Source organism: Danio rerio, chromosome 13, assembly GCF_052040795.2.
Source record: "Danio rerio strain M-AB ecotype USA chromosome 13, GRCz13ab, whole genome shotgun sequence".
Lineage (NCBI taxonomy): Eukaryota > Metazoa > Chordata > Actinopteri > Cypriniformes > Danionidae > Danio > Danio rerio.
The window spans coordinates 31,110,001-31,133,677 of NC_141033.1; the positions used below are offsets into that span (position 1 = coordinate 31,110,001).

General features: G+C 38.0%; 1 protein-coding gene and 1 long non-coding RNA gene across 3 annotated transcripts in view; one reads left to right on the plus strand and one right to left on the minus strand.

The window, feature by feature from the left end:
• LOC137487409 (uncharacterized) overlaps nt 1-16,528 on the minus strand; it is a 27,341-nt gene extending 10,813 nt beyond the window's left edge. The window contains exon 1 of the long non-coding RNA XR_015506034.1: nt 16,372-16,528. This is a non-coding gene — a long non-coding RNA (uncharacterized LOC137487409). The remainder of the gene's footprint in view (nt 1-16,371) is intronic.
• fbxw4 (F-box and WD repeat domain containing 4) overlaps nt 1-16,572 on the plus strand; it is a 59,110-nt gene extending 42,538 nt beyond the window's left edge. Inside the window, exons 7-10 of one of the 2 annotated variants that reach the window (XM_087278438.1) lie at nt 667-807; nt 5,313-5,454; nt 5,537-5,678; nt 16,455-16,572. In XM_087278438.1, the coding sequence (XP_087134564.1) occupies nt 667-807; nt 5,313-5,454; nt 5,537-5,671 (418 nt within the window). In that variant the 3' untranslated portion in view covers nt 5,672-5,678; nt 16,455-16,572. 2 annotated transcript variants of the gene reach the window in all.
• Nucleotides 16,573-23,677: the final 7,105 nt, after the last annotated feature.

Consider the following 23,677-nt stretch of genomic DNA (forward strand, 5'->3'; position numbering starts at 1 on the left):
AATGGCAACAAAGAAATTGTGATTCTACAATAATCTGGCCTCTGCGGCGCGGGTGGGGGCGGAGGGCGCCTCGGACCCGTTGAGTCTGTGATCAATGGGGCGTGGTGCTAGTCCCAGCACCCCCCTTCTTCTGCCCTCCATCTCCTTTCTTCCACTCTTCTTGGTTTACTTGCGTATCTGGGAACTTACCTTATGGCCAAACTAAGCTGATTTAGCAGCCCATTCAAAGTCAGAAAGGTGTTTACTTTTTATCTCCTCGTCCTAGGACTTAATTTAGCTTTTGTGTGGTCCATGGATGTTGGAAAGTATAGTGGGATTTAACGGTAATAAGAGATTAAGCGAGCAAATGAAGGCGTTTGGATTGAAACCAGATCTTTATTGACTCCGAGATGTGGGGGAAGACTGGGAGACGTTCCAATCTCAACAACAAGTAAACATGACCTGTTTTATGAGTCTGCTAGTCACTGAATTGCTTTGATAAAACCGATACTCAGACAAGACGCAGGTGACCTCACTTGTCCACTCGCGCTCTGGAATGATCGGCCTCCAGCAAGTTTGCGTAATTCTCTCTTGTCACTGTCTGTGGTTTATTATTGTGTTAATCTTCCTCAATGAGGTTTGACAAGGTATAATCTGCAGTCTTCTTCTCTCACATCTTTCTCTCAGGTGTCACCTGGTGTCGTGTCTCGGTACGGAGTTCCGCAGAGGTGCAGGTGTGTTGGACATCATCTACGAGTCTCCCTTCCAGCTTCTCACCTGCGGATACGACACCTTCATCCGCTACTGGGATCTGCGCGTCTGCTCCAGGTACTTGTTCTGGGGACCTCTGGCACCTCTCCGTCATGGTCCAAGTTGAATTAGGCTTTGCGCTTACATTGACCTGCGCTGTCAGCAAATTTGGCCTTGTCTGTGGAGACTAATAAAGTTAGCTGGTACGTCTTGGAGAGCCTGTGAGGAAGATTAGTGTTCTCTGTTAATCTAATAAGCCCTCCTGTGCATAGAGTACCGTTTAGATAAAAAAGAAGCTGGACTTGAGCCTCCTGTTGGGTCTGTGGATACAATTGTTCCTCTGAGAGATTGAAAAGGACCCCCTCGTCGAGAAAGGCTCTTGCGACGGGACTCTCACCCACCCAAGTCCACGCCGGTTGGTGGCCATATTGATGTGGAGCGCCAAGTCTCCAGGGCAACAGGGCGGGTGCTGGGGATCAGCGGGCCGCTTGTGGGGTGGACTGGGGCTCTATGTAGGGCTTTGAGGAGGGGGGACCCTCACAATCGCATATGGGCAGTCAAGTAACACAAATCAGAGGTGATTGAAAGAGGGCCCTGGAGAGTTTGGGGAGGGGCAAATGTCCCCTCTTAAGATATCAATAATTCACAGTAAGACCAGTCAAGACTCAATATGTGGTACGTCTTGATTCAAAGCGGTTAGTCATTTAAAAGTCATCATCGTCTATAAAAAGAGAGCACTTTAATTCCCTTGTAGAGTAAACTGTGTCATGGGCAAGTGTATGAAACTGATTTTTAGGTTCATTGCAAATAATTAAGGTGGATGTGTGTCATCTCTTTATTTGAATTAGATTGCTCAGTGTCTTGGAAAACATGCTGTTGCATACATGAGGGGTTAGAAATGGCAGACGACCACAGACGAGAGTTTGACCACAAGCATTGAAAAGAAAAATGGTTTAAAAAGTTTTCTTTGAATTTAGAAAGAATAATATTAATTCCAACTTCATTATTTATATTATGATAATTACAAGATTTCTACTATGCTAAGTGATTGAGGATTTGTTTAATTACAGAATTAATTGAAGTAACATGGCATTTCGTTTATAAAATCAATAACTAAGACACTTAAATTTTTCCACTACATATGAAAACATCAAAAGCAGATTCTAAAAAAGAAGACATCAATAGCTACTTTTTCATCCATCTATTTTAATGCGCATTTTGGATATGTACATAAAAAACTGTTGATGGAAACGACAAGATGCACATACATTTTAAAAATGTGCATAAAAACATGTAATTAAATGCCTTAACGGTTTCAGTATTAGTGTTGTTATATTATTACCTCCAGAACTGTCAAAAGTGTCTGTGCTTCGTGTCTGATGCCTTCAAACACCACCATTGCATACTTTCTTCTGAGGCGCAAGTCATTTATTAAATAAGGAAAAGATTCAAGCAGCTTCTCCTACCGCAGCAAATTCCTCTTTTACTGTTAATATTTGCCGCCGGTTAATCAGGAAGTGACGATTTTGTTTTCTTTGACTCGTTGGATGGAAACGCTGCTTTATTCGCACATCTTTTATGCGATGTTTCAGATTTGCACATTAAGTAAATTCGCATTTTTGGATGGAAACATGGCTAATGAGTAAAAGGTTATTTTAAAAATTATTAATAAATAAGCTTTTATATGTTGCAAAGTAAACCGTCATGGCTGAAATCATACAAATCTTTTCAAACTCGAGTACCTAAACTATTTCAAATTCAGCCTATTTTCACTTAAAATTATAAAGCAATCAAGCGTTTTCGATAACTTGCACTGAGTCTGTTACAGCGCTGTAGATGAATTTTGGCCAACTCATCTTTGCAGAATTGTTATAATTTAGACACATTGAAGGGTGTTTGAGCATAAACTGCTTTTTAAGGTCATCTCACAGCATCTCAATTGGATTCAAGTCAGGACTTTGACTAAGTCACTCCAAATTTTTCGTTTAGTTTTTCTTTAGCCATTCAGAAGTGGATGTAAAAGAAAACAAAATACAAAACTACATAGCCCTGTGTAAATACGTGTTTGCCCCTTAAACCTAATAATTGGTTGGGCCACTCTTAGCAGCAACCACTGCAATCAAGTGTTTTTGATAACTTGCATTGAGTCTGTTACAATGTTGTGGAAGAATTTTGGCTCACTCATCACTTGATTTTCACTTATAAAAATAACAAATACATTTTAAAAAAATCTAATTTTGGGTACACTTTATTTTAATTGGGGTATTGGGTTATTTTACCTACCTCTAAAATGTTATAGGTGATATATTAACATTCTCAGGTACTAAAAACTATGTAATATGTGCTATACTAATATATACAATTATAAAGAACAAAGAACTTTTGATTTCCCATGTGCACATTTTGTGGCTTAAATCACATATGAGGAAATTGTACAGCATTAGAGGAATGACCCATGAGGCCATGTTTAACGTTTTGTTCCAGAATGTGTGTGTATGTGTGTACACATGTGCAGCACAGCAAGATGCAATCCAGACATCTTCGACACACTCCTGCTGCCCCGCTGTCTGCCACACTCCCTCTCCATGATTTATTCAGCACACCATTAATGGAGAATTGATCTCTATTGGCTCAGCACACGCGCAGACACTTGCCCTGTCCTTCCTTCTTTTTTTTCGCGACCTGCTCTAAAACAAGAAAGCCCCTTTCCGTAAACAAGGGATGAGGTTTCACCCTTGTGGCCTGCCAGCGCAAATAAGACACTCGCCCTTAAGCCACGCAGGGAGAGTTAGCCATGGTGGCTTTGGCCCTCTGTGTTAGGACTGCTCTAATATAGCGTGACAATGGCTGGAGTTGTGGAAGAACTGTGGACTTCTGTATCTCACAATGTGTCCAAATACGCAGAACAGTGTGGTGTTTATTTAATTCAGTTGGACATTTGATTTAGTGGATTTTTTGTGATGTAAAAAGCTGTAATTAAGAAGGGAAATTACATGTCCCAATTTCTTTTTTTAAAGAAGGTCTCTCTAATTAAAAATTACTTGCCTTGTCATTCAAAACGTGTGTGACTTTATATATATTATGTAAATATATGTTAATATAATATAGATGATGTGATACATATAATGTGATATATGTATATGAGCAATATCACACGAGTAGCAAAGTTAGACAAGTGAAGTTTTAAGCTCACATTTTATTTATAAGGCTGAACGACATGACATGCCATCAGTCTAGAGAGATTTCTCCGTATTTCTCTGCAATCAGGATATAACAACATTTAACGAAAAAGCCAAAGCAAAACAAACACTACCAAAAACACTATCAGACTGTTATAAATACAGCACTACAGCATACAAAAGAAAGAGATCGACTTAGAAAGTAACTTCTCTGTTTTCTAAAGATTTGATTAGCTGTAGTTTGAAATTATGCTGAGGTTTTTCTCCTCTAAGGGCTTATTAGGCGGTCTCTGTTGCCATCTTGTGGCAACCATCTTTGCTCTGCTCAGTATGCAACCCAGGGAAATGTAGTCCCGTGGACGTTTTTTGGAGACCGCGAAAAACATCCCGGGAGGTACGTATTTTTGCAGTTTTTGTTTTCGCAAATCCGCGAGAGGCAGCTGTGTGGGCTTTTTCGCATATCAAATGTCTCTCGCAAGTGCCATTCGCACCCGCGCTGTTCTCGAGTAAACCCAATAGAGGCCGCTGTCGAACGACCGTCTGTCCGACAGGCTGAGTGATTGACTAGACGAACGGCCGATCGGCTGACCCACCCTCCTCCTTCCCTGAACCCAACCAATTTTACTGATTGACCCGCCCACCCACTTCCCTAAACTCAAGCCATACGTACCTCTTACATAATTCGCAATTTCCAGAAATGTCTGCGGGACTACGTTTTTTAGAATGAGCCTGGGTTGTCAGAATGACAGGCTGTTAAATTCCCATGCGCTGTATCTCCGAATTATCGCCTCAAAAGTAAATTATGTTGTCCAACAGCTGCAATGTTTGTCAAACTGTAGTAAGTTTAAAGATCTGCTGTCACTCTATGTGGGCAGAGTAATACAGGAGGCTGTATGAGTACTGTTATGTACTGTTATGTAATGCTGATGTATTTGGTCTTGACGGTATAGATCTGCTACGCTGCTGCAACTTTGATTATTATGGCAGAGCAAGTACCGAGACCTGCAACTGCTAGTATATGCACAGACATGTCATCTGAGAATATAACACGCTGCAGTTGCAAACATAATATACTGTATATATAACCCCCTTAGCAGTTCTAAACACAGGTGGAGCTGGGGTGACGGAGGGTCTCTGAAAAAGCGCCACAATTATACAGTGTAAATTGTGGTGGAGCATTATACTGAGGAACAAGCTCATTGGCTGCCGAAGTGACAGTAACCAGTCTCCTGCACCCTGTAACAATGACGTATGAGAAGATTAAGTGACCAATCAACCTGCGCATGCAGTTTCATGGCAGAAATTTTACTTAAGTCACTTTTGATTTATTGTTGCTGTATCACAAAGATAAATCACACCTCTGCATATTTTATCATTTGTTTCATAATTTGTACTCTCTATCAGGAAGTGTGTGATGGAGTGGGAGGAGCCTCATGACAGCGCCCTCTACTGTATAAAGACAGACAGGAATCACATGATTGCCAGTGGCTCATCGTACTATGGAGTTGTGCGTCTATGGGACAAAAGGCAAACCCGCTGTTTACAGGTAACCTTGAGCATGCCTCAGCATTTTAATTTGGAATTTTATATCACCATAGTAAATTCGTCTTGCCATATCCGTTTGACAGATGTTCCAGTTGGCACCCACCACCAGCAGCCCAGTGTACAGCCTGTGCTTCAACACCACCCACCTATATGCCGCCTTGGCCTCCGTCCTGTATTCACTGGACTTCAGAACTGCAGGCTCCCAGTCCTGGAAATAACCATGCAGTAAGGTTACTTGAAAATTTTAGCCTTGTTCTTTGTCTCCTCCAAGCCTTCAGCGCTGGTCTCAGCTCTCGGACAGAGCAGTGGGCATCTTGCCTTTTGAAAAATCTGCACAGCTAACAGTACAGTCGTGGCCTTGTGGATATTTCCTCTGTCACAAGCTCCTGAGAGCGAGCAGGGTTCACGACCTTCTGTGGCCCAAGTCTTAACGGACTTAACACATTGCCAGCGACCTCTGGGATGTCTAAAACAAACACTGCTCAGAGCTGCCAACACCCGCTGAGGGGATTTATGCTAAACCACGGCACATATGATAATAGATATATTGAAACTCAAAGTATATTTTTCCAACAAAGAGCCAATTAAACCTGTTTTATTTTGTTTCCGTTGTGCATTGTCTTTTTTTTTTCTTCTTAACTAGTCAAGGCGTGCTTTAAGTTTCTTGGTTGGTTGCTGTTTGTGTAGATTCCATGACACTCCAGTTATTGCTTGCTCACATGTAAAACAATTTATCCCGTGACCAACTATTATCATAAATGGCCATGTTTATCAAAATCTGACATGATCTAATTTGCATTTGGACACAAAACCATTTTCCTAAGTGATAACAATTAACATTTTGGAAGGGAAGTGTTTGTAAATATTTATCAGCCACTTTATTATGTACACCTATTCAATCTATTTAATCAGCCAATCATATGACAGCAACTCTATGTTTTAAGGTATATATATATATATATATATATATATATATATATATATATATATATATATATATATATATGCTCAAGACAATCTGCAGAAGTCCAGATTACGCATAAGAATGGGGAAGAAATCAGATTTTAATGTCTTTTAAACATGGGATAGCTGTTGGTGCCAGACAGGCTTCTCTGAGCGTTACAGAAACTGTTGATCTTTAGAGTTTAAAAAACAGATAGAAAATTTCCACACAACACAATAAACCTTGAAGCAGATAAGATACAGCAGCAGAAGAGCAGGGATTCAAACCTGACAGCTGAAAACAGCAAATCGAGGCTAGAGTTAGTATGGGCTAACCAAAACAGTAGAATGTTGGAGAGAAAAACAATTGCTTGATCTGAGGAGTTTCTGTTTCTACAGCCACATTTAGATATATTTAAGAAAAAACAAGGGAATTTACATATAGTTAAAATAATAGTGTAAACCCATCCTGCATTGTATCAGCGGTTTATGTTGCTGCTGCAGGTGTAATAAGGTGGGATATTTTCTGGCTCCTTAATACAAACTAAGCTACATTTATTGTTTCAATATAGCAAAACCATGTGGCAAAGTTTGAATCATCTCAAACATGACGGTGAGTTCACTAAACTCAAACAGCCTCCACAGTCACCAGGGGCCTCATGTATCAACGCTGCGTACGCACAAAAACTTTGCGTACACCAGGTTTCACGCTCAGAATCGCTCACGTTTGGATTTACTAACAATGAACTGAACGTGGGAATGTGCGCAGGTTCACGGCAGCTTTCTGGCAGGCGTACGCACATTTTTTGTGCGTGTCTGTTTTATTTCCATTGGCGACTCCTAGAGGCAGTTGTGTTAAATTCTTCTCTACAAAGTGTCTGATCCTTGCAATGGCAGCTGTATGAGACGGGTTCATATAGTAGGTATGTAAGATTTCCATACCATACAGTTGACCAGCTAAACATTAAAGCACAATTTGCAGCGGTCGCCTGTTTTCCCAATGTAATCTGAGCTATCTACTGCACGCACATTGCTATAAAGACACTATCTGAAGATAAATTTGCAAGCGTGAATCAGAAACATTTCCATTCAATAAATGTGCAAATAAAATATGATGCACAAACTTATTAATGATTCCTACTTGTCTTTCTCGTGATAAATAGTGGGCAAAATCTGATATGTAGCGGGAAAAAAAAGAAGAAAGAATTCATCAGACGCTGGATTCGAACCGAGTTTGTGCTCGAACGTGTCAGTACATGATCATATGCTTCTTATGAGGTGCGCCACTGCGACTGCTAAGGGTGCTGCAACATTTTACAGATATAAACCACACTATTTCTTTTTTAAATGCACTCAGTGCGATGTTCAGACCCAACTGTGTTAACCGTATCAGCTAAACTCTCCCACTCTATTTTTTTCTTTTGTTGTTAATTCCGGAGAACAAACTTGCAAATAACACCGCTTTTCTCCGTTCTACCTCCGAAAGCAGCACCTCCAATTCACATTCTGTTCAAAGTTTCTCTTTTTGTTTGATTTTGCCTTTGCTTTTTCGTTGGGTTTTTTTCATTAGCATAGTCATTAGCATATTCATACGGGGGAGGAGGCAGGGAGGGGTTTTGCGCTCGTGCATGTTGCGCTCAGTTTCACGTTCATTCGGATGTACAAAAGAATATGCGTGAGATTCGGCGTACGCAGTGTTTCATACATCTGAAATTTTTTCTGCGTACGCACATTTACAGCTTTGTGCGTACGCAATGTTTTAGTAAGATTTCCACGCAAGTCTTCGTACATGAGGCCCCAGATCTCAATCAAATAGACCACATTTAGGATGCATTAGGACAACTGCAAGATACTATCATGAATGTTTTTGCAAATAATTAGGGCAGTTTTTAAGGCAAATATGGGTTAAACCGACTACTAGCAATGTGTACAAATTAAAGCAGCTAGTGAGTGTGCATAACACTTGTAGTAAATCGCTAGTAGGCTGTTACCAGTTGTTTACAAATGGGATGTCATTTTCTTTAGACAAGGAATCAAGTTTTCTTACTGCTAAAAAGAACATGCATTTAAAAGCATAGTCCAAGTCCACCAAACAAATAAAATTCTGTCAATAATAACTCATGTCATGCCAAACCACAAGACATTTATTTAGAGCACAAATTATTATATTTGGGTGGAAATCTGAGAGCTCCCTCGTCCTCCATGGACATCAGTGGTCCCAACATGTTCAGGAAGGTACCAAAAAACTGTTCAATCAAAATATTATGAAGCTACGAGAATACTTTTGTGTGCACAGAAAATTTTAATCTGAAATATCTTAATTTGTGTTAACCCTTTAAACCATTGTCATGCAAAAGTTATCAACTCACGTATCAAACTCTGACAGTTTTCCATACATCAGTTTTAGTACGATCAAATGCTCACGTCATCATTCTGAAACATGACCACAGTAAAGACAAATCACATAATTGCCACTATTATAGGTAGTCATCACTTATATGAGGTGTATAAATGAATAATATTACTGGCTTTAACCACATCCTATTGTTTAGTAAGCTGTAATAAAACATAAGTAACATTTATTTGTTTTCTAAATCCCTGTATTTGTGAGCTCCCCAAAAAGCTGAAAATCATTACTGTTTCTGTTACATGTGTTTTAAGAATTTCTCTGCTGTTCCCAAAAAGGCATGGAAGACATTTGGTGACCCTTTAAGTGTTTTCGACCAGTGTTATACACCGTAAAGTGAGAAATCTGAGGTCAAAGGTTAGGCTTTAAAAGCTATGGGTGGCTACCGGGTCTGTGCAGGAGCAGACATCTGTAAAGACAGAGAGAGAGAGAGAAACAGAATAACCAAAGAAGAGCCACACACTCCTTCTTTCCCTAGTCCTCAAAGCAGGAGTAGCTGAGAGCATTAGCATCCAGAGCTAGTGGGGGCCTGCGCTGACACGGTTAATCCATGCCATCCCAAAACAAATACCTCATGTGTCTGATGTTAAAGCCCTTTTGGATTTGGCACAGTCACAGGATGACAATGCAAAGGTGTTGCCCCATCACACTTCAGGCAGGTCTCTTTTGCTTTGGGATTCCTCTTTGATAAATTATAGGAATAAAGCCATGTTATTCTAAGGATCTCAGGAGTGTCAAAGAAAAACAAATAAAGTCCGTCACACATACTTAATAAAAGCCCATATGGCATATTATACATTTTGTTGTTTATGTATTTATTTTTTTTTAATCAGTAAAATGTATTTACTTACAACAGATATTTAGTATATATTGAAAATATATTTTAGGCAAGAATGTAAATGTGAGGGGTCTCTCCACACCACCAACATTGTGCAGCATCCACTTGGATGATGTGACGGCAGCCACAGGACAACGACACCAGTGCGCCTGCCACACACCAGCCATTGGTGTAGTGGAGAGACAGTGATAGAGCCAATTCAGTGGATGGCAATGATTGGAAGGCCATAATCGGTAAGGGCCACTGGAGGGAATTTGGCCAGGACACAGTATAGTGTCCCTAAACCCAACCATCACTGTTATGAACGTCTACACCTACCACAACCCCAAACCCAACCATTATCGTTAATAATGTCTACACCTTCCCCAACCCTAAACCCAACCATCATCGGTATTACCCTCTACACCTTCTCCAAACCTAAACCCAACCATCATCGGTATTACCCTCTACACCTTCTCCAAACCTAAACCCAAACATCATCGGTATTACCCTCTACACCTTCTCCAAACCTAAACCCAACCATCATCTGTATTACCCTCTACACCTTCTCCAAACCTAAACCCAACCATCATCGGTATTACCCTTTACACCTTCTCCAAACCTAAACCCGACCATCATTGTTATTAACGTCTACATCTTCCCCAAACCTAAACCCATCCATCATCATTAACCTCTACACCTTCTCCAAACCTAAACCCAACCATCATCGTTATTAACATCTACATCTTCCCCAAACCTGAACCCAACCATCATCGTTATTAACCTCTACACCTTCCCCAAACCTAAACTCAACCATCATCATCATCATTAGCCTCTACACCTTCCCCACACCTAAATCCAACCATCACCGTTGTTAACGTCTACGCCTTCTCTAAACCTAAACCCAAACATCACCGTTATTAACCTGTACACCTTCTCCAAACCTAAACCCAACCATCATCGTTATTAACCTCTACACCTTCTCCAAACCTAAACCCATCCATCATCGTTATTAACCTCTACACCTTCCCCACACCTAAACCCAACCATCATCATCATTAACCTCTACACCTTCCCCACACCTAAACCCAACCATCACCGTTATTAACGTCTACGCCTTCTATAAACCTAAACCCAAACATCACCGTTATTAACCTCTACACCTTCTCCAAACCTAAACCCAACCATCATTGTTATTAACATCTACACCTTCCCCAAACCTAAACCCATCCATCATCATTATTAACCTCTACACCTTCCCCACACCTAAACCCAACCATCATCGTTATTAACCTCTACACCTTCCCCAAACCTAAACCCAACCATCATCATCATTAACCTCTACACCTTCCCCACACCTAAACCCAACCATCACCATTGTTAACGTCTACGCCTTCTCTAAACGTAAACCCAAACATCACCGTTATTAACCTCTACACCTTCTCCAAACCTAAACCCAACCATCATTGTTATTAACATCTACACCTTCCCCAAACCTAAACCCAACCATCATCATCATTAACCTCTACACCTTCCCCACTCCTAAACCCAACCATCACCGTTGTTAACGTCTATGCCTTCTCTAAACCTAAACCCAACCATCATCGTTATTAACCTCTACACCTTCTCCAAACCTAAACCCAACCATCATTGTTATTACCAGCTACACCTTCCCCACACCTAAACCCAACCATCACCGTTATTAACGTCTACGCCTTCTCTAAACCTAAACCCAAACAATCACCGTTATTAACGTCTATACTTTACTACAAGTTACGCCCCTACATCTTGCGCCCCCCCCCCCCCCCCCCCCCATCTTGCAGTCCACAGACAGATACACTTGTCAGGATTCTTACAGACCACAGGTTGAGCGCCCCCTGCTGGCCTCACTAACACTACTTCCAACAGCAACCTAATGCTCCCATGTGGTCTCCCATCCAGGTACTGACCAGGCTCAGCCTTGTTTAGCTTCAGTAAGTAACTGGTCTTGGGTTGCAGGGTGATGTGGCTGTGGCTCATTTATATGTTTTCTTTGCATAACGAGTTGCAAGGTAACAATAATAAAAATGTAATTTATTTATTCACCTTCATGATATTTTAATGAAAAAATTATTCATTCATTTTCTTGTCGGCTTAGTCCCTTTATTAATCCGGGGTTGCCACAGCGGAATGAACCGCCAACTTATCCAGCAAGTTTTTACGCAGCGGATGCCCTTCCAGCCGCAACCCATCTCTGGAAAACATCCACACACACACACTCATACACTGAGGGGGAAACCGGAGCACCCGGAGGAAACCCACGCGAACACTGGGAGAACATGCAAACTCCACACAGAAACGCCAACTGAGCCGAGGCTCGACCCAGCGACCTTCTTGCTGTGAGGCAACAGCACTACCTACTGCGCCACTGCTTTGCCAAAAAATATTTTAATGTATTATAATTAAAAAGGAATTGACCCATTATCAAGCTTCAAAAAGACATTAAAAGCATAAGAGTATCATAAAACGAGTCCATAAACTCATGATATATTCCAAATCTTAAGCCCTATCATAACTTGTATGAGGAATGTGAATAAACGATGACAGTGTTTTAATCTCAGGGCAAACTAACACAACTAACATAAAAAATTGCCATTTTTTGTATGTAAACTTCTGAGAGGAAGTGTTTAAAACCCCTGATAATGCACAGTTGATGCTCAAAGTGAATCTTAAAAGGTGGGGCTCGTATTAGGCTTGGTGTGATTTATGGTCAATCACGGAATAAATTAGATCATATGCAATGTGGGACAATCCATTAGCTGATTTTGTCACTGAAGATAAAAGGAATGCCTACGCCTCCGTGCAGATATTGTACAATCATGCAGGAAATATGGCCTCCTGGGACACAAAGACGTGGTCAGTTTAATAAATAATAATCCATAGGTTTGGAGCTCAGCAGGAAATGGGCACTCACTCATACTGAGGATGACACTGTGGATATTCTTAAAATGAAGGCAGTGAATTTTACACTGTGCGCTTCTGTAAAAGCATGCAGAACTAGAGATTTGCTATAATAAAGTGTTTACTGTGTCTGTTTATTTCTTGCACTCCTACATTCATATCTGTCTGTTATCTATCTATCTGTCATTGGTTGTTCAGTTAACTGTCTTTTGTGTTTTTTTGTTTGTTCAATTATATCACTTTTCATTGTTCAGTTGTCCGTCTGTCTGTCTGTGTGTTGGTCAGTCCATCCATCCCTTCAAATTCATTCAATAATTCTATTGTCTTCCTGTCTGTCATGTGGTCATTTCTCCACTACTTCATGTATCATTCACTTTTTTCACAGTTCAGTTTTAACAGTCATTCTGTACATCAGTCTATTCATTCATCTGTTGTTCCAATATTTTTATTGTTCAATTTTGTCTGTCTGTTGTTCAGTTCATTCATCTATCACTGTGTTTTCTGTTGTTGACAATCTATCATTCATACGTCTATCTGTCTGTCTGTCCGTTCGTCCGTCCGTCCGTCCATCCGTCCTCGTAACTTAAATTTAGATCTTTCTGTTTGTCCGTCTGTTTGTGCATTGTTCAATTGTCATGTCATTCAGTTTCTTCCTTTTTTTAATTTTATCTGTCTGATTGTTCAGTTCTATCTTTCTGTTTGTCCATCTGTCTCTTGTTCAATTTACTTATCTATCATTCAGTTTTTTTCTGTTGTTGACTATCTATCTATCTATCTATCTATCTATCTATCTATCTATCTATCTATCTATCTATCTATCTATCTATCTATCTGTCTGTCTGTCTGTCTGTCTGTCTGTCTGTCTGTCTGTCTGTCTGTCTGTCTGTCTGTCTGTCTGTCTAATTATCTTTCTAATTATCTACCTACCTACCAATCTATCTGTCGTTCTGTCTGTCTATTTATCCGTCTGTCTGTCTGTCTGTCTATCTATCTATCTTTCTGTCTGTCCATCCTCATAAGTTGTTCAATTAATTCAGATCTTTCTGTTTGTCCGTCTGTCTGTTCGTGCAGTTCAATTAATTTTTCATTCAAATTCTTCCGTTTTTCAAATGTATCTGTCTGATTGTTTTAGTTGTTCAATCCATTTATTTATCCGTCCATCCTCATCAGTTGTTCAATTAATTAAATTAATAGATTTAATTCATTCAATAATTCTATTTTTTCACAATTCACTGTCTGTTTGTGCACTGTTCATTTATCTTTCTGTCTGTCTCTGTTCATCCTTATAGGTTGTTCAATTAATTCAGATCTTTCTGTTTGTCCGTCTGTCTGTGCAATTTTCAGTGGTCATTTTTCAATTTTTTCTGTCTGATTGTTTTCAGTTCAATTATTTTATCTATATTATTATCATTATCATCATCAGTTGTTCAATCAATTAAGATTTTTTAATTCATTCAATAATTATATGTATTTTTTCACAGTTCAGTTCTTTCAGTTCTATCTTTCTGTCTGTTTGTGCATTGTTTAACTGTTATTTCATTCACATTCTTTCATTTTTCAATTCTATCTGATTGTTTTCAGTTGTTCAGTTCATTTATCTATCATTCAGTGTTTTCTGTTGTTCAGAGTCTGTCCGTCTGTCTGTCATCAATTCTTCAATTCATATACTGAACATTTTTTGTCTATCTATGTATTGATCGATCATGCACAAGGTCATTACCAGCAGACCCTTAGGGAATTGTGGTTGAGCCACAAACTCAAAGTTTCTGACAAAGGTAATGAAGACTTTCAGAGTTCAGAGGACATGAGGAGGGGTTGGAGGCGCCTTATGGGAAGGGGATTTGAGGATTACATTTTCGGAACCTACAGCACACAAAGGAACACACACAAACACTGTCCGCAAACCCACCAGTGTCACGTCTGGCGTAACGTGATTATTTACACTTTATCTGTGCGCTTGTCTGTGCACGCAGCGCAGTTCTGTAAATGCTGGTGCATAAAAAGGCAATGATTACAAAGAAGTGGGATTAAAACCACTTTACACGCTTTGCACCTGCACAAATCACTGTAAAATCATACTGGCAATTTGAGGACAAAAGGTCTACTTTCCTGCACTAGGGTTTACATTATCTACCAGTATTACACAACAAATAGGTTTACACCATCAGAGCACATTCCTGCTTTGATCTCAGAAGAAACATCTGGATGGCAAGGAGCACTCAAAACCGCGGATCGCATTTTTGAAAGCATTATAATATAATTTGTTTTAATTCGTGCCTCTGGTTGTTTTGTTTGTTTGTACAGCGTCTATTACACATGCTCGAGCATCTCAACATCCTTCAGAGCAATGAGTGCAAACCGCTGAAAAAGACCTGAGCAAGAGACCGCTTCATAAATTTAGCTTTCAAAAGACAGGCCGAAGACTGTAATGATGCATCTGGTGAGCTTTCTGGCATGCCTTTTTAAAGCCTCAATTACACCGTGATTCTCCCGGCAGATGTTGGAAGAAAAGCTGGGAAGCCAAGCTATTTGGCCGAGAGAGCAAAGTGTTTAGCAGGTGAAACAGTATCCGTCATGTTACCTTAAGCTTGAGGAGAGTGAGGAAGAGAGAGAGAGCATGTCTTTCATCTCTGATCAAGTATTACATGTTGTTGATGCATAAACAAAAACTCCACATTCTCCATTCATGTTTCTCAGAACTGTTTTGACTCCAGTTAATAGGGGAATTATACTATAATTTTACCACAGGTTTTTTTTACCACAGGTTTAGTTGGTTTATACAAACATTGAATTGCATTTTAAAAATGACCAAATTTTAGACTTTATTAATTCATTGATTTTCTTTTCGGCTTAGTCTCTTTAATAATCAGGGGTCGCCACAGCGGAATCAACCGCCAACTTATCCAGCATGTAATTACACAGCGGATGCCCTTCCAGCTGCAACCCATCACTGGGAAACACCCAAAACACTCATTCTCACACTCATACACTACGACAAATTTAGCCTACCCAATTCACCTATAGCTCATGTCTTTGGACTGTGAGGGAAACCAAAGCACTCTTAGGAAACCTACGTGAACACAGCAGAACATGCAAACTCCACACAGAAATGCCAACTGACCCAGCCGGGACTAGAACTAGCGACCTTCTTGTTGTGAGGCGATCGTGCTATGCCACTTTGATGCCCCAAATTTTAAACAAACATTATTGAAATACATTTTTAAAAAAAACCAAACTTCAGACTTTTAATAAAAAATAATGCATTTGATACATTGTATTGCTTTAGTGTTTTTCTAACTATAACCAACTATAAAAGATTAGCATCTGGCTGAATGTTGTTTCATTGTAAATACATTTTACTACATTCATTTTTTTACATTTTTGCTAAGTTACTAACTATAAACTAATTCTAACCATAAAAGTGTAATTGTTTCTGACAGAACTTTGTTTCATTGTTAATCAAATCAATTTTTAATGCATTTTTACAAAATATTTACGTAGTTTATTTGTTTTATACTAAGAATATTAACTTATATTTTACAAATCCAGATTATTTTAAACTTTTAATTTGAAATTTCACATATAAAGCAATGTTTTGCTTGCGGTTTCTTTAAAACTAGTTGTAGTTTATTTATTTCTTCAGTTTCCGAGTGTACGTTATTTCAAGGTAAATCCTACCCATTATTTTCCTCCGTGCTGCAGGTTAAGGTGATATTTTTACACTTTATTCAGTTGCACAATAATCCTCAACTGTCCCTTTTATTTACGGACCATACTGGAAGAGTAACGTGAGATAAAGTTAAGATTCATACCGTGTTTTGCTTGGCCAAGTTCACTGGTCTTAAATGGAATCAAGGACTTCCTATTCAGTGCAGGTGACCCTTGTTTCCTACAGGACGATGCCTTACCCAAGCTGCATTAGCTTGTGCTGAAGTATCAAGTGTCATAGAGGCTAATCACACAGACGAGAAGAAGAGGCTTCAATCGGCAGTGACATCGCAGAGGATTCCAAGGTAATTCTACACCAATAGTGCCATCTAAAGGACGCTGGGAAAACACATCTACTGCATTTTATTCTGAACACAGGCAGCAATTTTTTTCACACAACAAAATTACGTTTGTCCGTCCACTTTTCGTTTTTTCTGTATTATTTATATGAAATAAAATATATAAATGCAATATAATGTTAAAAATATTGTTATCAATATAGGAAACAAAGTTTGTGTAATTGATGTGTAATTCTATTACAATTACTATATATATATATATATATATATATATATATATATATATATATATATATATATATATATATATATATATATATATATTTATATATATATATATATATATATACACACACAGTTAAAATCAGAAATATTAGCCCCCCTTTGATTTTTTTTCTTTTTAAAATATTTCCCAAATTATGTTTAACAGAGCAAGGACATTTGTTTTTAATCTCGGCTAGAATAAAAGCAGTTTTTAAATTTTTAACCACCATTTTAGGGTAAAAATTATTAGCCCATTTAAGCTTTTTTGTTTTCGATAGTCTACAGAACAAACCATCATTATACAATAACTTGCCTAATTACCCTAACCTGCCTAGTTAACCTAAATCCTAATTAAGCTTTAAGCTGTATAGAAGTGTCTTGGAAAATATCTAGTAGAATATTATTTACTGTCATCATAACAAAGATAAAATAAATCAGTTATTAGAAATGAGTTATTAAAACTATTATATTTAGAAATGTGCTGAAAAAAATCTTCTCTCGGTTAAACAGAAAGTGGGCAAAAAAATAAACAAGGGGGCTAATAATTCAGGGAGGCTATTAATTCTGACTTCAACTGTATGTACATATATATATATATATATATATATATATATATATATATATATATATATATATATATATATATATATATATATATACACACACACACACACACACACATATATATAGTATATAAATTAACAGTACTCAGTTGGTTTGTGTTCTCTTCATTTATTGGCTTTTACTGTGCTCAAACTGCTTTGTTTACTCAAATGGATTAAGTTCCCAGTACTCATTAAGATTAGTTTTTGAACTTAAATTTTGTTTGTTGCAATCGGTTTCCTCAAATGGTTTGAAATAGCTTAAATTTTTGGGTTTTACAGTGCATATATAATAAATAAATGACCAAATATAGCACATAAATATACAGTATTTTAAACAGAATATAAAACTAAAAAAATATATTAGTATTATTATATTAATATTTTTATATTATTATTTATTGAATTAATATATTAAACTGTATTATTAATTAATGCATTCATTTGCAAAAAATAGTTTATAGACTTTTTATATTATGCTATTTTCATATTTACTTAGTGCTTTCAATATACTTCCTTATCTCTCTGTTAAAGAAAAAAAAAAGATGTTTTGGAAAGAAAATAATCAAATAAAAAGAGCATGCATCAATTGTAACACTGTGCTCCTCATTTAGCCTTTCTGATCTGCTACATGTATCCTCGGCTGAATCTGACCCATCTGTCAAACACTTCTGAAAGGCATTTAAGTTTGAATCATAAAGGGCCTGACGGAGGGTGAAGGGGTGCTGTGATAGAAGACCATGCAGGCGCTGTGTGTCGCAGCCAAGAATACATGCCTTTCATGCAGACCTCCAGCATCCGTCCCAAAGGAATCCCACCAGCGCTTAATGAAAGGCACCTTTTCCCCAGAGGAGGGAGAGAGGAGAAAAAAAAGCTAATTTGAAGAAACTCGACCCTACTTTGCAAATCAGTCAGTAGATATCTGATTGTCACTCCAAGAGCCGGGGTCTAATCCTATTGTTTTTTCTATAGGATTACTTGTGCTGGGTCCCTCTCCCCCTTTGGCACTGCACTGGAGAATAGACAGATTAAGGGGATTAGCTTGTATCCTCCTAACTTGTCAAGCTGGGATGTAAGGATCCATTGACTTCGCTGTTCTGAATGAGAGAAGTGGCTAAAAAAGAGAGAAATGAAAGGCGGTGAACAAGAAAAATTCCTGGAAGAACAATGTGATTTGTTTGCTTTTGTTCCTTTTAACTCGGCCGGTTCAAAGGGTCTCACCTAAGAAGCCGCGGTCCTGAGTCAGAGAGAGATATGTTGCAGGAATAAAGCGAGTGAGAGCCCTCAGCTATGGCTGTCAAAATAACATTTAGCACTGAACAAACAAGTTTACTTGAGAGATTACGCTGATTTTGCTGGGATCAGTGCTTGTCAGCTTTCTGGATGACACAGTGTTCTCAGGCTGTGTTTGAAATATGAACGACACAAACTTTACAGGGACAAACTGTAGTTCAGGAGGGCCTGTTCGGGTCCAGTGTTTTCACAACATCCTGACTGATAAGACGCCTCTGCTTTTTCTTTTCTTTTTCTTTTTTTGTTTGTTTTTAAAGGTGGTGTCGATGTGTCCAGTCACTGTATATGTGTGATATGGAATGTGGTGACTGAAAATAAAAGTCAACTTTAAAAAAAAAAAAAAACATGCCCTCAACATAAAACAGTTGCTTTGGGATGACATTTCAGATGACAAATCTAATGGAGGGTAGTGTCTACATTTTAGCAAATCTGAAATATGTTGCTTATAGGGTTAGTTGTGGGTGATTAATCGAAAAGTATTTAAAATCGACATTCAAGAACCTATATCGATCTAATTTTTCCAGGTAATTTTTTTTCAATTACTTACCTTTTGGCGTGTGGAGTCACATGACCCTGCTCTCTTTGCTTCTATTGTGTTTCTTCGCACTACATTGACGCTTGTGTAAGCTGTGCCAGAGATGCCTTGGGACTTTTTTTTTGTGAAAACATTTGCTTACAGAAGATGCAAGAAACGCACTGTTAAAAATATTATTCACATGATATACAAGAGATTTTAATATGAAAAATATTGAAAATTATTTATTTTGTTTGCAAATGTGCAAGTTACTTATTTGCACTTGTTTATAAGAAAGATTGACTGTTGGTCTTAGGCAATATGTGTTTTAATTTCAGTTGTTTAACGTTGATGTTCAATAAATAATCATAGATAGTAGATAGTGTTTGTTTCCTTCAATTAAAATCAAGTAATGCACCCATCATTTAAAAATCTCTCACTTGTAATATGTGAGCATATTTACTGTACAAAACCTGCTAGTGAACTATAATGGCAAAAAAATAAAATAAATAAATAAAATAATCATTCATTATTCGTAATTGAGTTAAAATGTTCAACTAATCGAGATTTTGATTTTAGGCCAAATCACCCAGCCTTACTTAGGGTACATTTTGTTATGTTTCAGATACACGTCATAGTTGGGTAAACTTAGAGCAGTGAATGGGAAAGTACAAGAAATACATTGTTTGCATTGCATTTTGAGCTGTTTGCTCAAAAATAAAAATAAAAACTCAGCAATAGTATTTTAAAGACTTTTAGAAAAAGAAAAAACAAATGTGTGAGACTGATAATGGAAGCCAGAAAAGAGAAAGAACAGTGTAATTTACTGTCCTGCATAGATGAGAGGGGTTTGGCTGTTTCAGATGCACATGCAAGCTGAGACAGCATGCAGTGATTTTAAAGGGCACTATAATGAAAGTCATCTTTTGGAAGCTGTTTGGACAGAACTGTGTGCAGGTATAGTGTGTCCCCAGTTATATTGGAGTGATATAAACACAACAAGTCTTTTTTTTTTCTGACAATAGGATCTAAATCCCTCTCATTCTGAGGTCCACTGCAATGTGATGTAGAAGTGCAGTTTCCCCGCCCACAGAATTGATTGACAGCCATGTATTAACATGTCTCCATAGTAATGCGTATAATCATATCAACAAGACAGGATGTGCGAAAAGCAACTAGCATTAATAGATCTGTTCAGCTCTCTGTGATCCTCAATCATCATCAAATGTGATCAAGTATGAGTTTCACAAGCTTAAAATGTTTTAAAACACTGCATGTTTGTAATGAATTATATAGCGATTTTACCGTTTTTACTTCATCACCACAGCCGCATTTCAGTACAGTTATAAAAAAAGCTGCTTTAATCCCCATTTGTGGACGTTAAATCAGGTTTATTTTGTACATCAACATTTCCATGGATATTAACGTGTATTCTGTCACATTTGCAGTCCAAAAAAATTGCAAAGTTAAATGCGTGCTGTGTGTGTGGGAACTTTGTAACAACAATGTGTGTGACTCATTGTTGCAGAAAGGCTTGAATTAACTCCACATTACATACATCAAATAATCATTGGGAAAGTTCTTCCTTAGTATTTCTCACAAATGTTACGTGAGATCTGCTTCCTTCATGTCTGTCACAGTGCTGTTTACCTGATGCTACTAAAGATTGAGGCACACTGACAGGCACATGGGAACGGTGGGCGAGGAGAACCAGCATTAAAGGTTAAATATTGTTTAAAGATTCCAACATTCTGAAAGGTATAGCCTAATAAATAATCTGATGGGGGTTTGAGCTGAAACTTTAAAGACACATTCTAGAGACACAAAAGACTTATCCAAAATCTTAAAAAAGTGGTAAAATAGGTGCTCTTTAACGTGTACATGCACCTAACCCCATTCCTAACCCTACCCCTTGACAAAGGATGTCACTATTTCCATTGAGTGCATCTGTCTGAGATTGCATGTCTCAGCTTACTGTATTTGTGGAAGTCTGCAGCCAGATACTTGACATGGTGCATTAGAAATAGATTTTATTTATTTATTTATTTATTTGTAATTTCATTCAAAGATTATACAATACAAAGTATAGCATTATAAATATGCATTTTTTTAAGTGAAGTTTCACAAACTATTTTCATGAGGAGCACATGATGATATGATTGATCGTAGCTCGTCTCTTCTCCGTAATCATTAGTAAGCCAAACAAATTAATCCAAACTCACTGTAAATAGCCCATCTAGTATTACTCCCTTATGTTCATTTTTTAAAGAATCCCCCATCCACCGCACCTTCCCCCTCTCCTCCTTTACCAAGGGGAGCTCTCAAGAACTACTGTACCTGATCTCGTACCCCTTTACATGCTCATCAACCAGGCAGGAGCCCTGGGCTCAATTATCTCCGAGCTCAGGGTTCTCTCCCAGGACAGCATGCCAAACCTGCTAATATTAATAAACAATATCTAAGTGCAAACTTTTGAAATCAAAATATTAAAAACTTACAATATTTATAATTATTTAAGTTGCCTATGACCACAACCGGCTTGTAAAGAGTTTATCTGCCTTCCCAAGTTAGACAGACAGATACACTCTTTCCAACACGTGAGATTGTGGGAGAATGCTGCTTTATTCCATGCCACACTGAGTATGTTGAAACAAAGTGAAACTATGTAAAAAGATGTACGTAGAATGAGCTATAGTTGTCTATGTACATGACATTAATATCTGAGATAAAACATAAATACAAAAAGATAATAAACTTACAGACAATGCTTCTACAGATGATCACATATTAATTTGCCAATGTCTTCTGCATCAGATCAGGTTGTGTATTTACTACAGGCAATATGATGCTTGCATGTTGTGTAACTGATATACGTCGTTCAGTAGTGTCCATAATAAATGCACAGCCTAATCTGATGCAGAACAGAAGACAAATGGATTTCATCTACTGTATATTAATTTTGTATTTTGGAGATCATTGAAGGTCTCAGGGGAATGGAAAGACATGAGGTGCGATGATAACATAATCTTTATTTTTGGGTGAACTAATCCTTTAGATTAAAACATGGCTAAACTATTGTAAAAAGTTTAAGTAAAATAAAGAAGTATACAGTATGTTGTAAAAAGATATGTTGTAATCATATTATCTGATGCTCTCAAATGTTTTAGGTTTCGCATACAGACATGTACTGTGCTAAGAGAGCCTCCTTAAGTATATTACAGTAACACTAAATTGACTTGAGACATTAAAGCAGACGTGTCCTGTTTCAGGAGGGCTATTGTCCTGCAAAATTGAGCTCCAATTAGCTTCAACACTTGCCTAGAAGTTGCTATTGAGTGTGAATTGAGGCAGGTGAATTATTTTCATTAGTTCTGGGGAATGATTTAATTCTCTGTTCCATCCTTTTGTGTAATAATTATTTAAACAATTGTCCAGGGATTCCTAATGATCCCATTTGTTCATTACAAACATTTGCTGTTAAATGGTTGCAATCCAGCATATGTGTACAGCAGGTGTTTGAAGTTTGTTATGAGAAAATACCTTTTCTATTTCTTGCGTCACTGCACATCCTTCAGAAAAATATATAGTTATATTTCCATCACTGAATTATGATTTAATATTTAATAAGTCAATCAATCAATCAATTAATCAACCAATAAGCAGCTATGTATGACTTATGTATTACCATATTAACAACACTATTAATTTATTGAAGTGTTAATGTATTAACATATGGGGCAGCTCGGTAGTGCAGTGTGTAGCATAATCACCTCACAGCAAGAAGGTTCGAGCCCTGGCTGGGTCTTTGTGGAGTTTGCATATTCTCCACGTCTTCGCATGGGTTTCCTCTGGGAGCTCCGGTTTCCCCCACAAATCCTAAGACATGCACTATAGGTGAATAGGGTAAGGTGAATTGTCCATTGTGTGTGTGTGTGTGTGTGTGTGTGTGTGTGTGTGTGTGTGTGTGTGTGTGTGTGTGTGTGTGTGTGTGTGTGTGTGTGTGTGTGTGTGTGTGTGTGTGTGTGTGTGTGTGTATGGATGTTTCCCACTGATAGGTTGCAGCTATAAGAGCATCTGTTGCGTAAAAAATATGCTGGAAAAGTTGGTGGTTCATTCCGCTGTGTCAACCCCAGATTAATAAAGGGACTAAGCCGAAAAGAAAACGTATGAATGAATGTATTAATACAACTATTATTTAACCTATTAATATTAAATTGTGTTAATGTGTTAATACATCCTTCATTCATTCATTCATTCAGTTTCCTTCTGCTTATTCTCTAGTACAGAGGTCACTATTCCAGTATATGCTTTTTTGCTGCAACCCAGTATTGGGAAACACATATACACTCATTTACACACACACTCATACACTACAGACAATTTTACCTTACCCAATTCACTTGTACCGCATTTCTTTGGACTGTGGGGGAAATCGGAG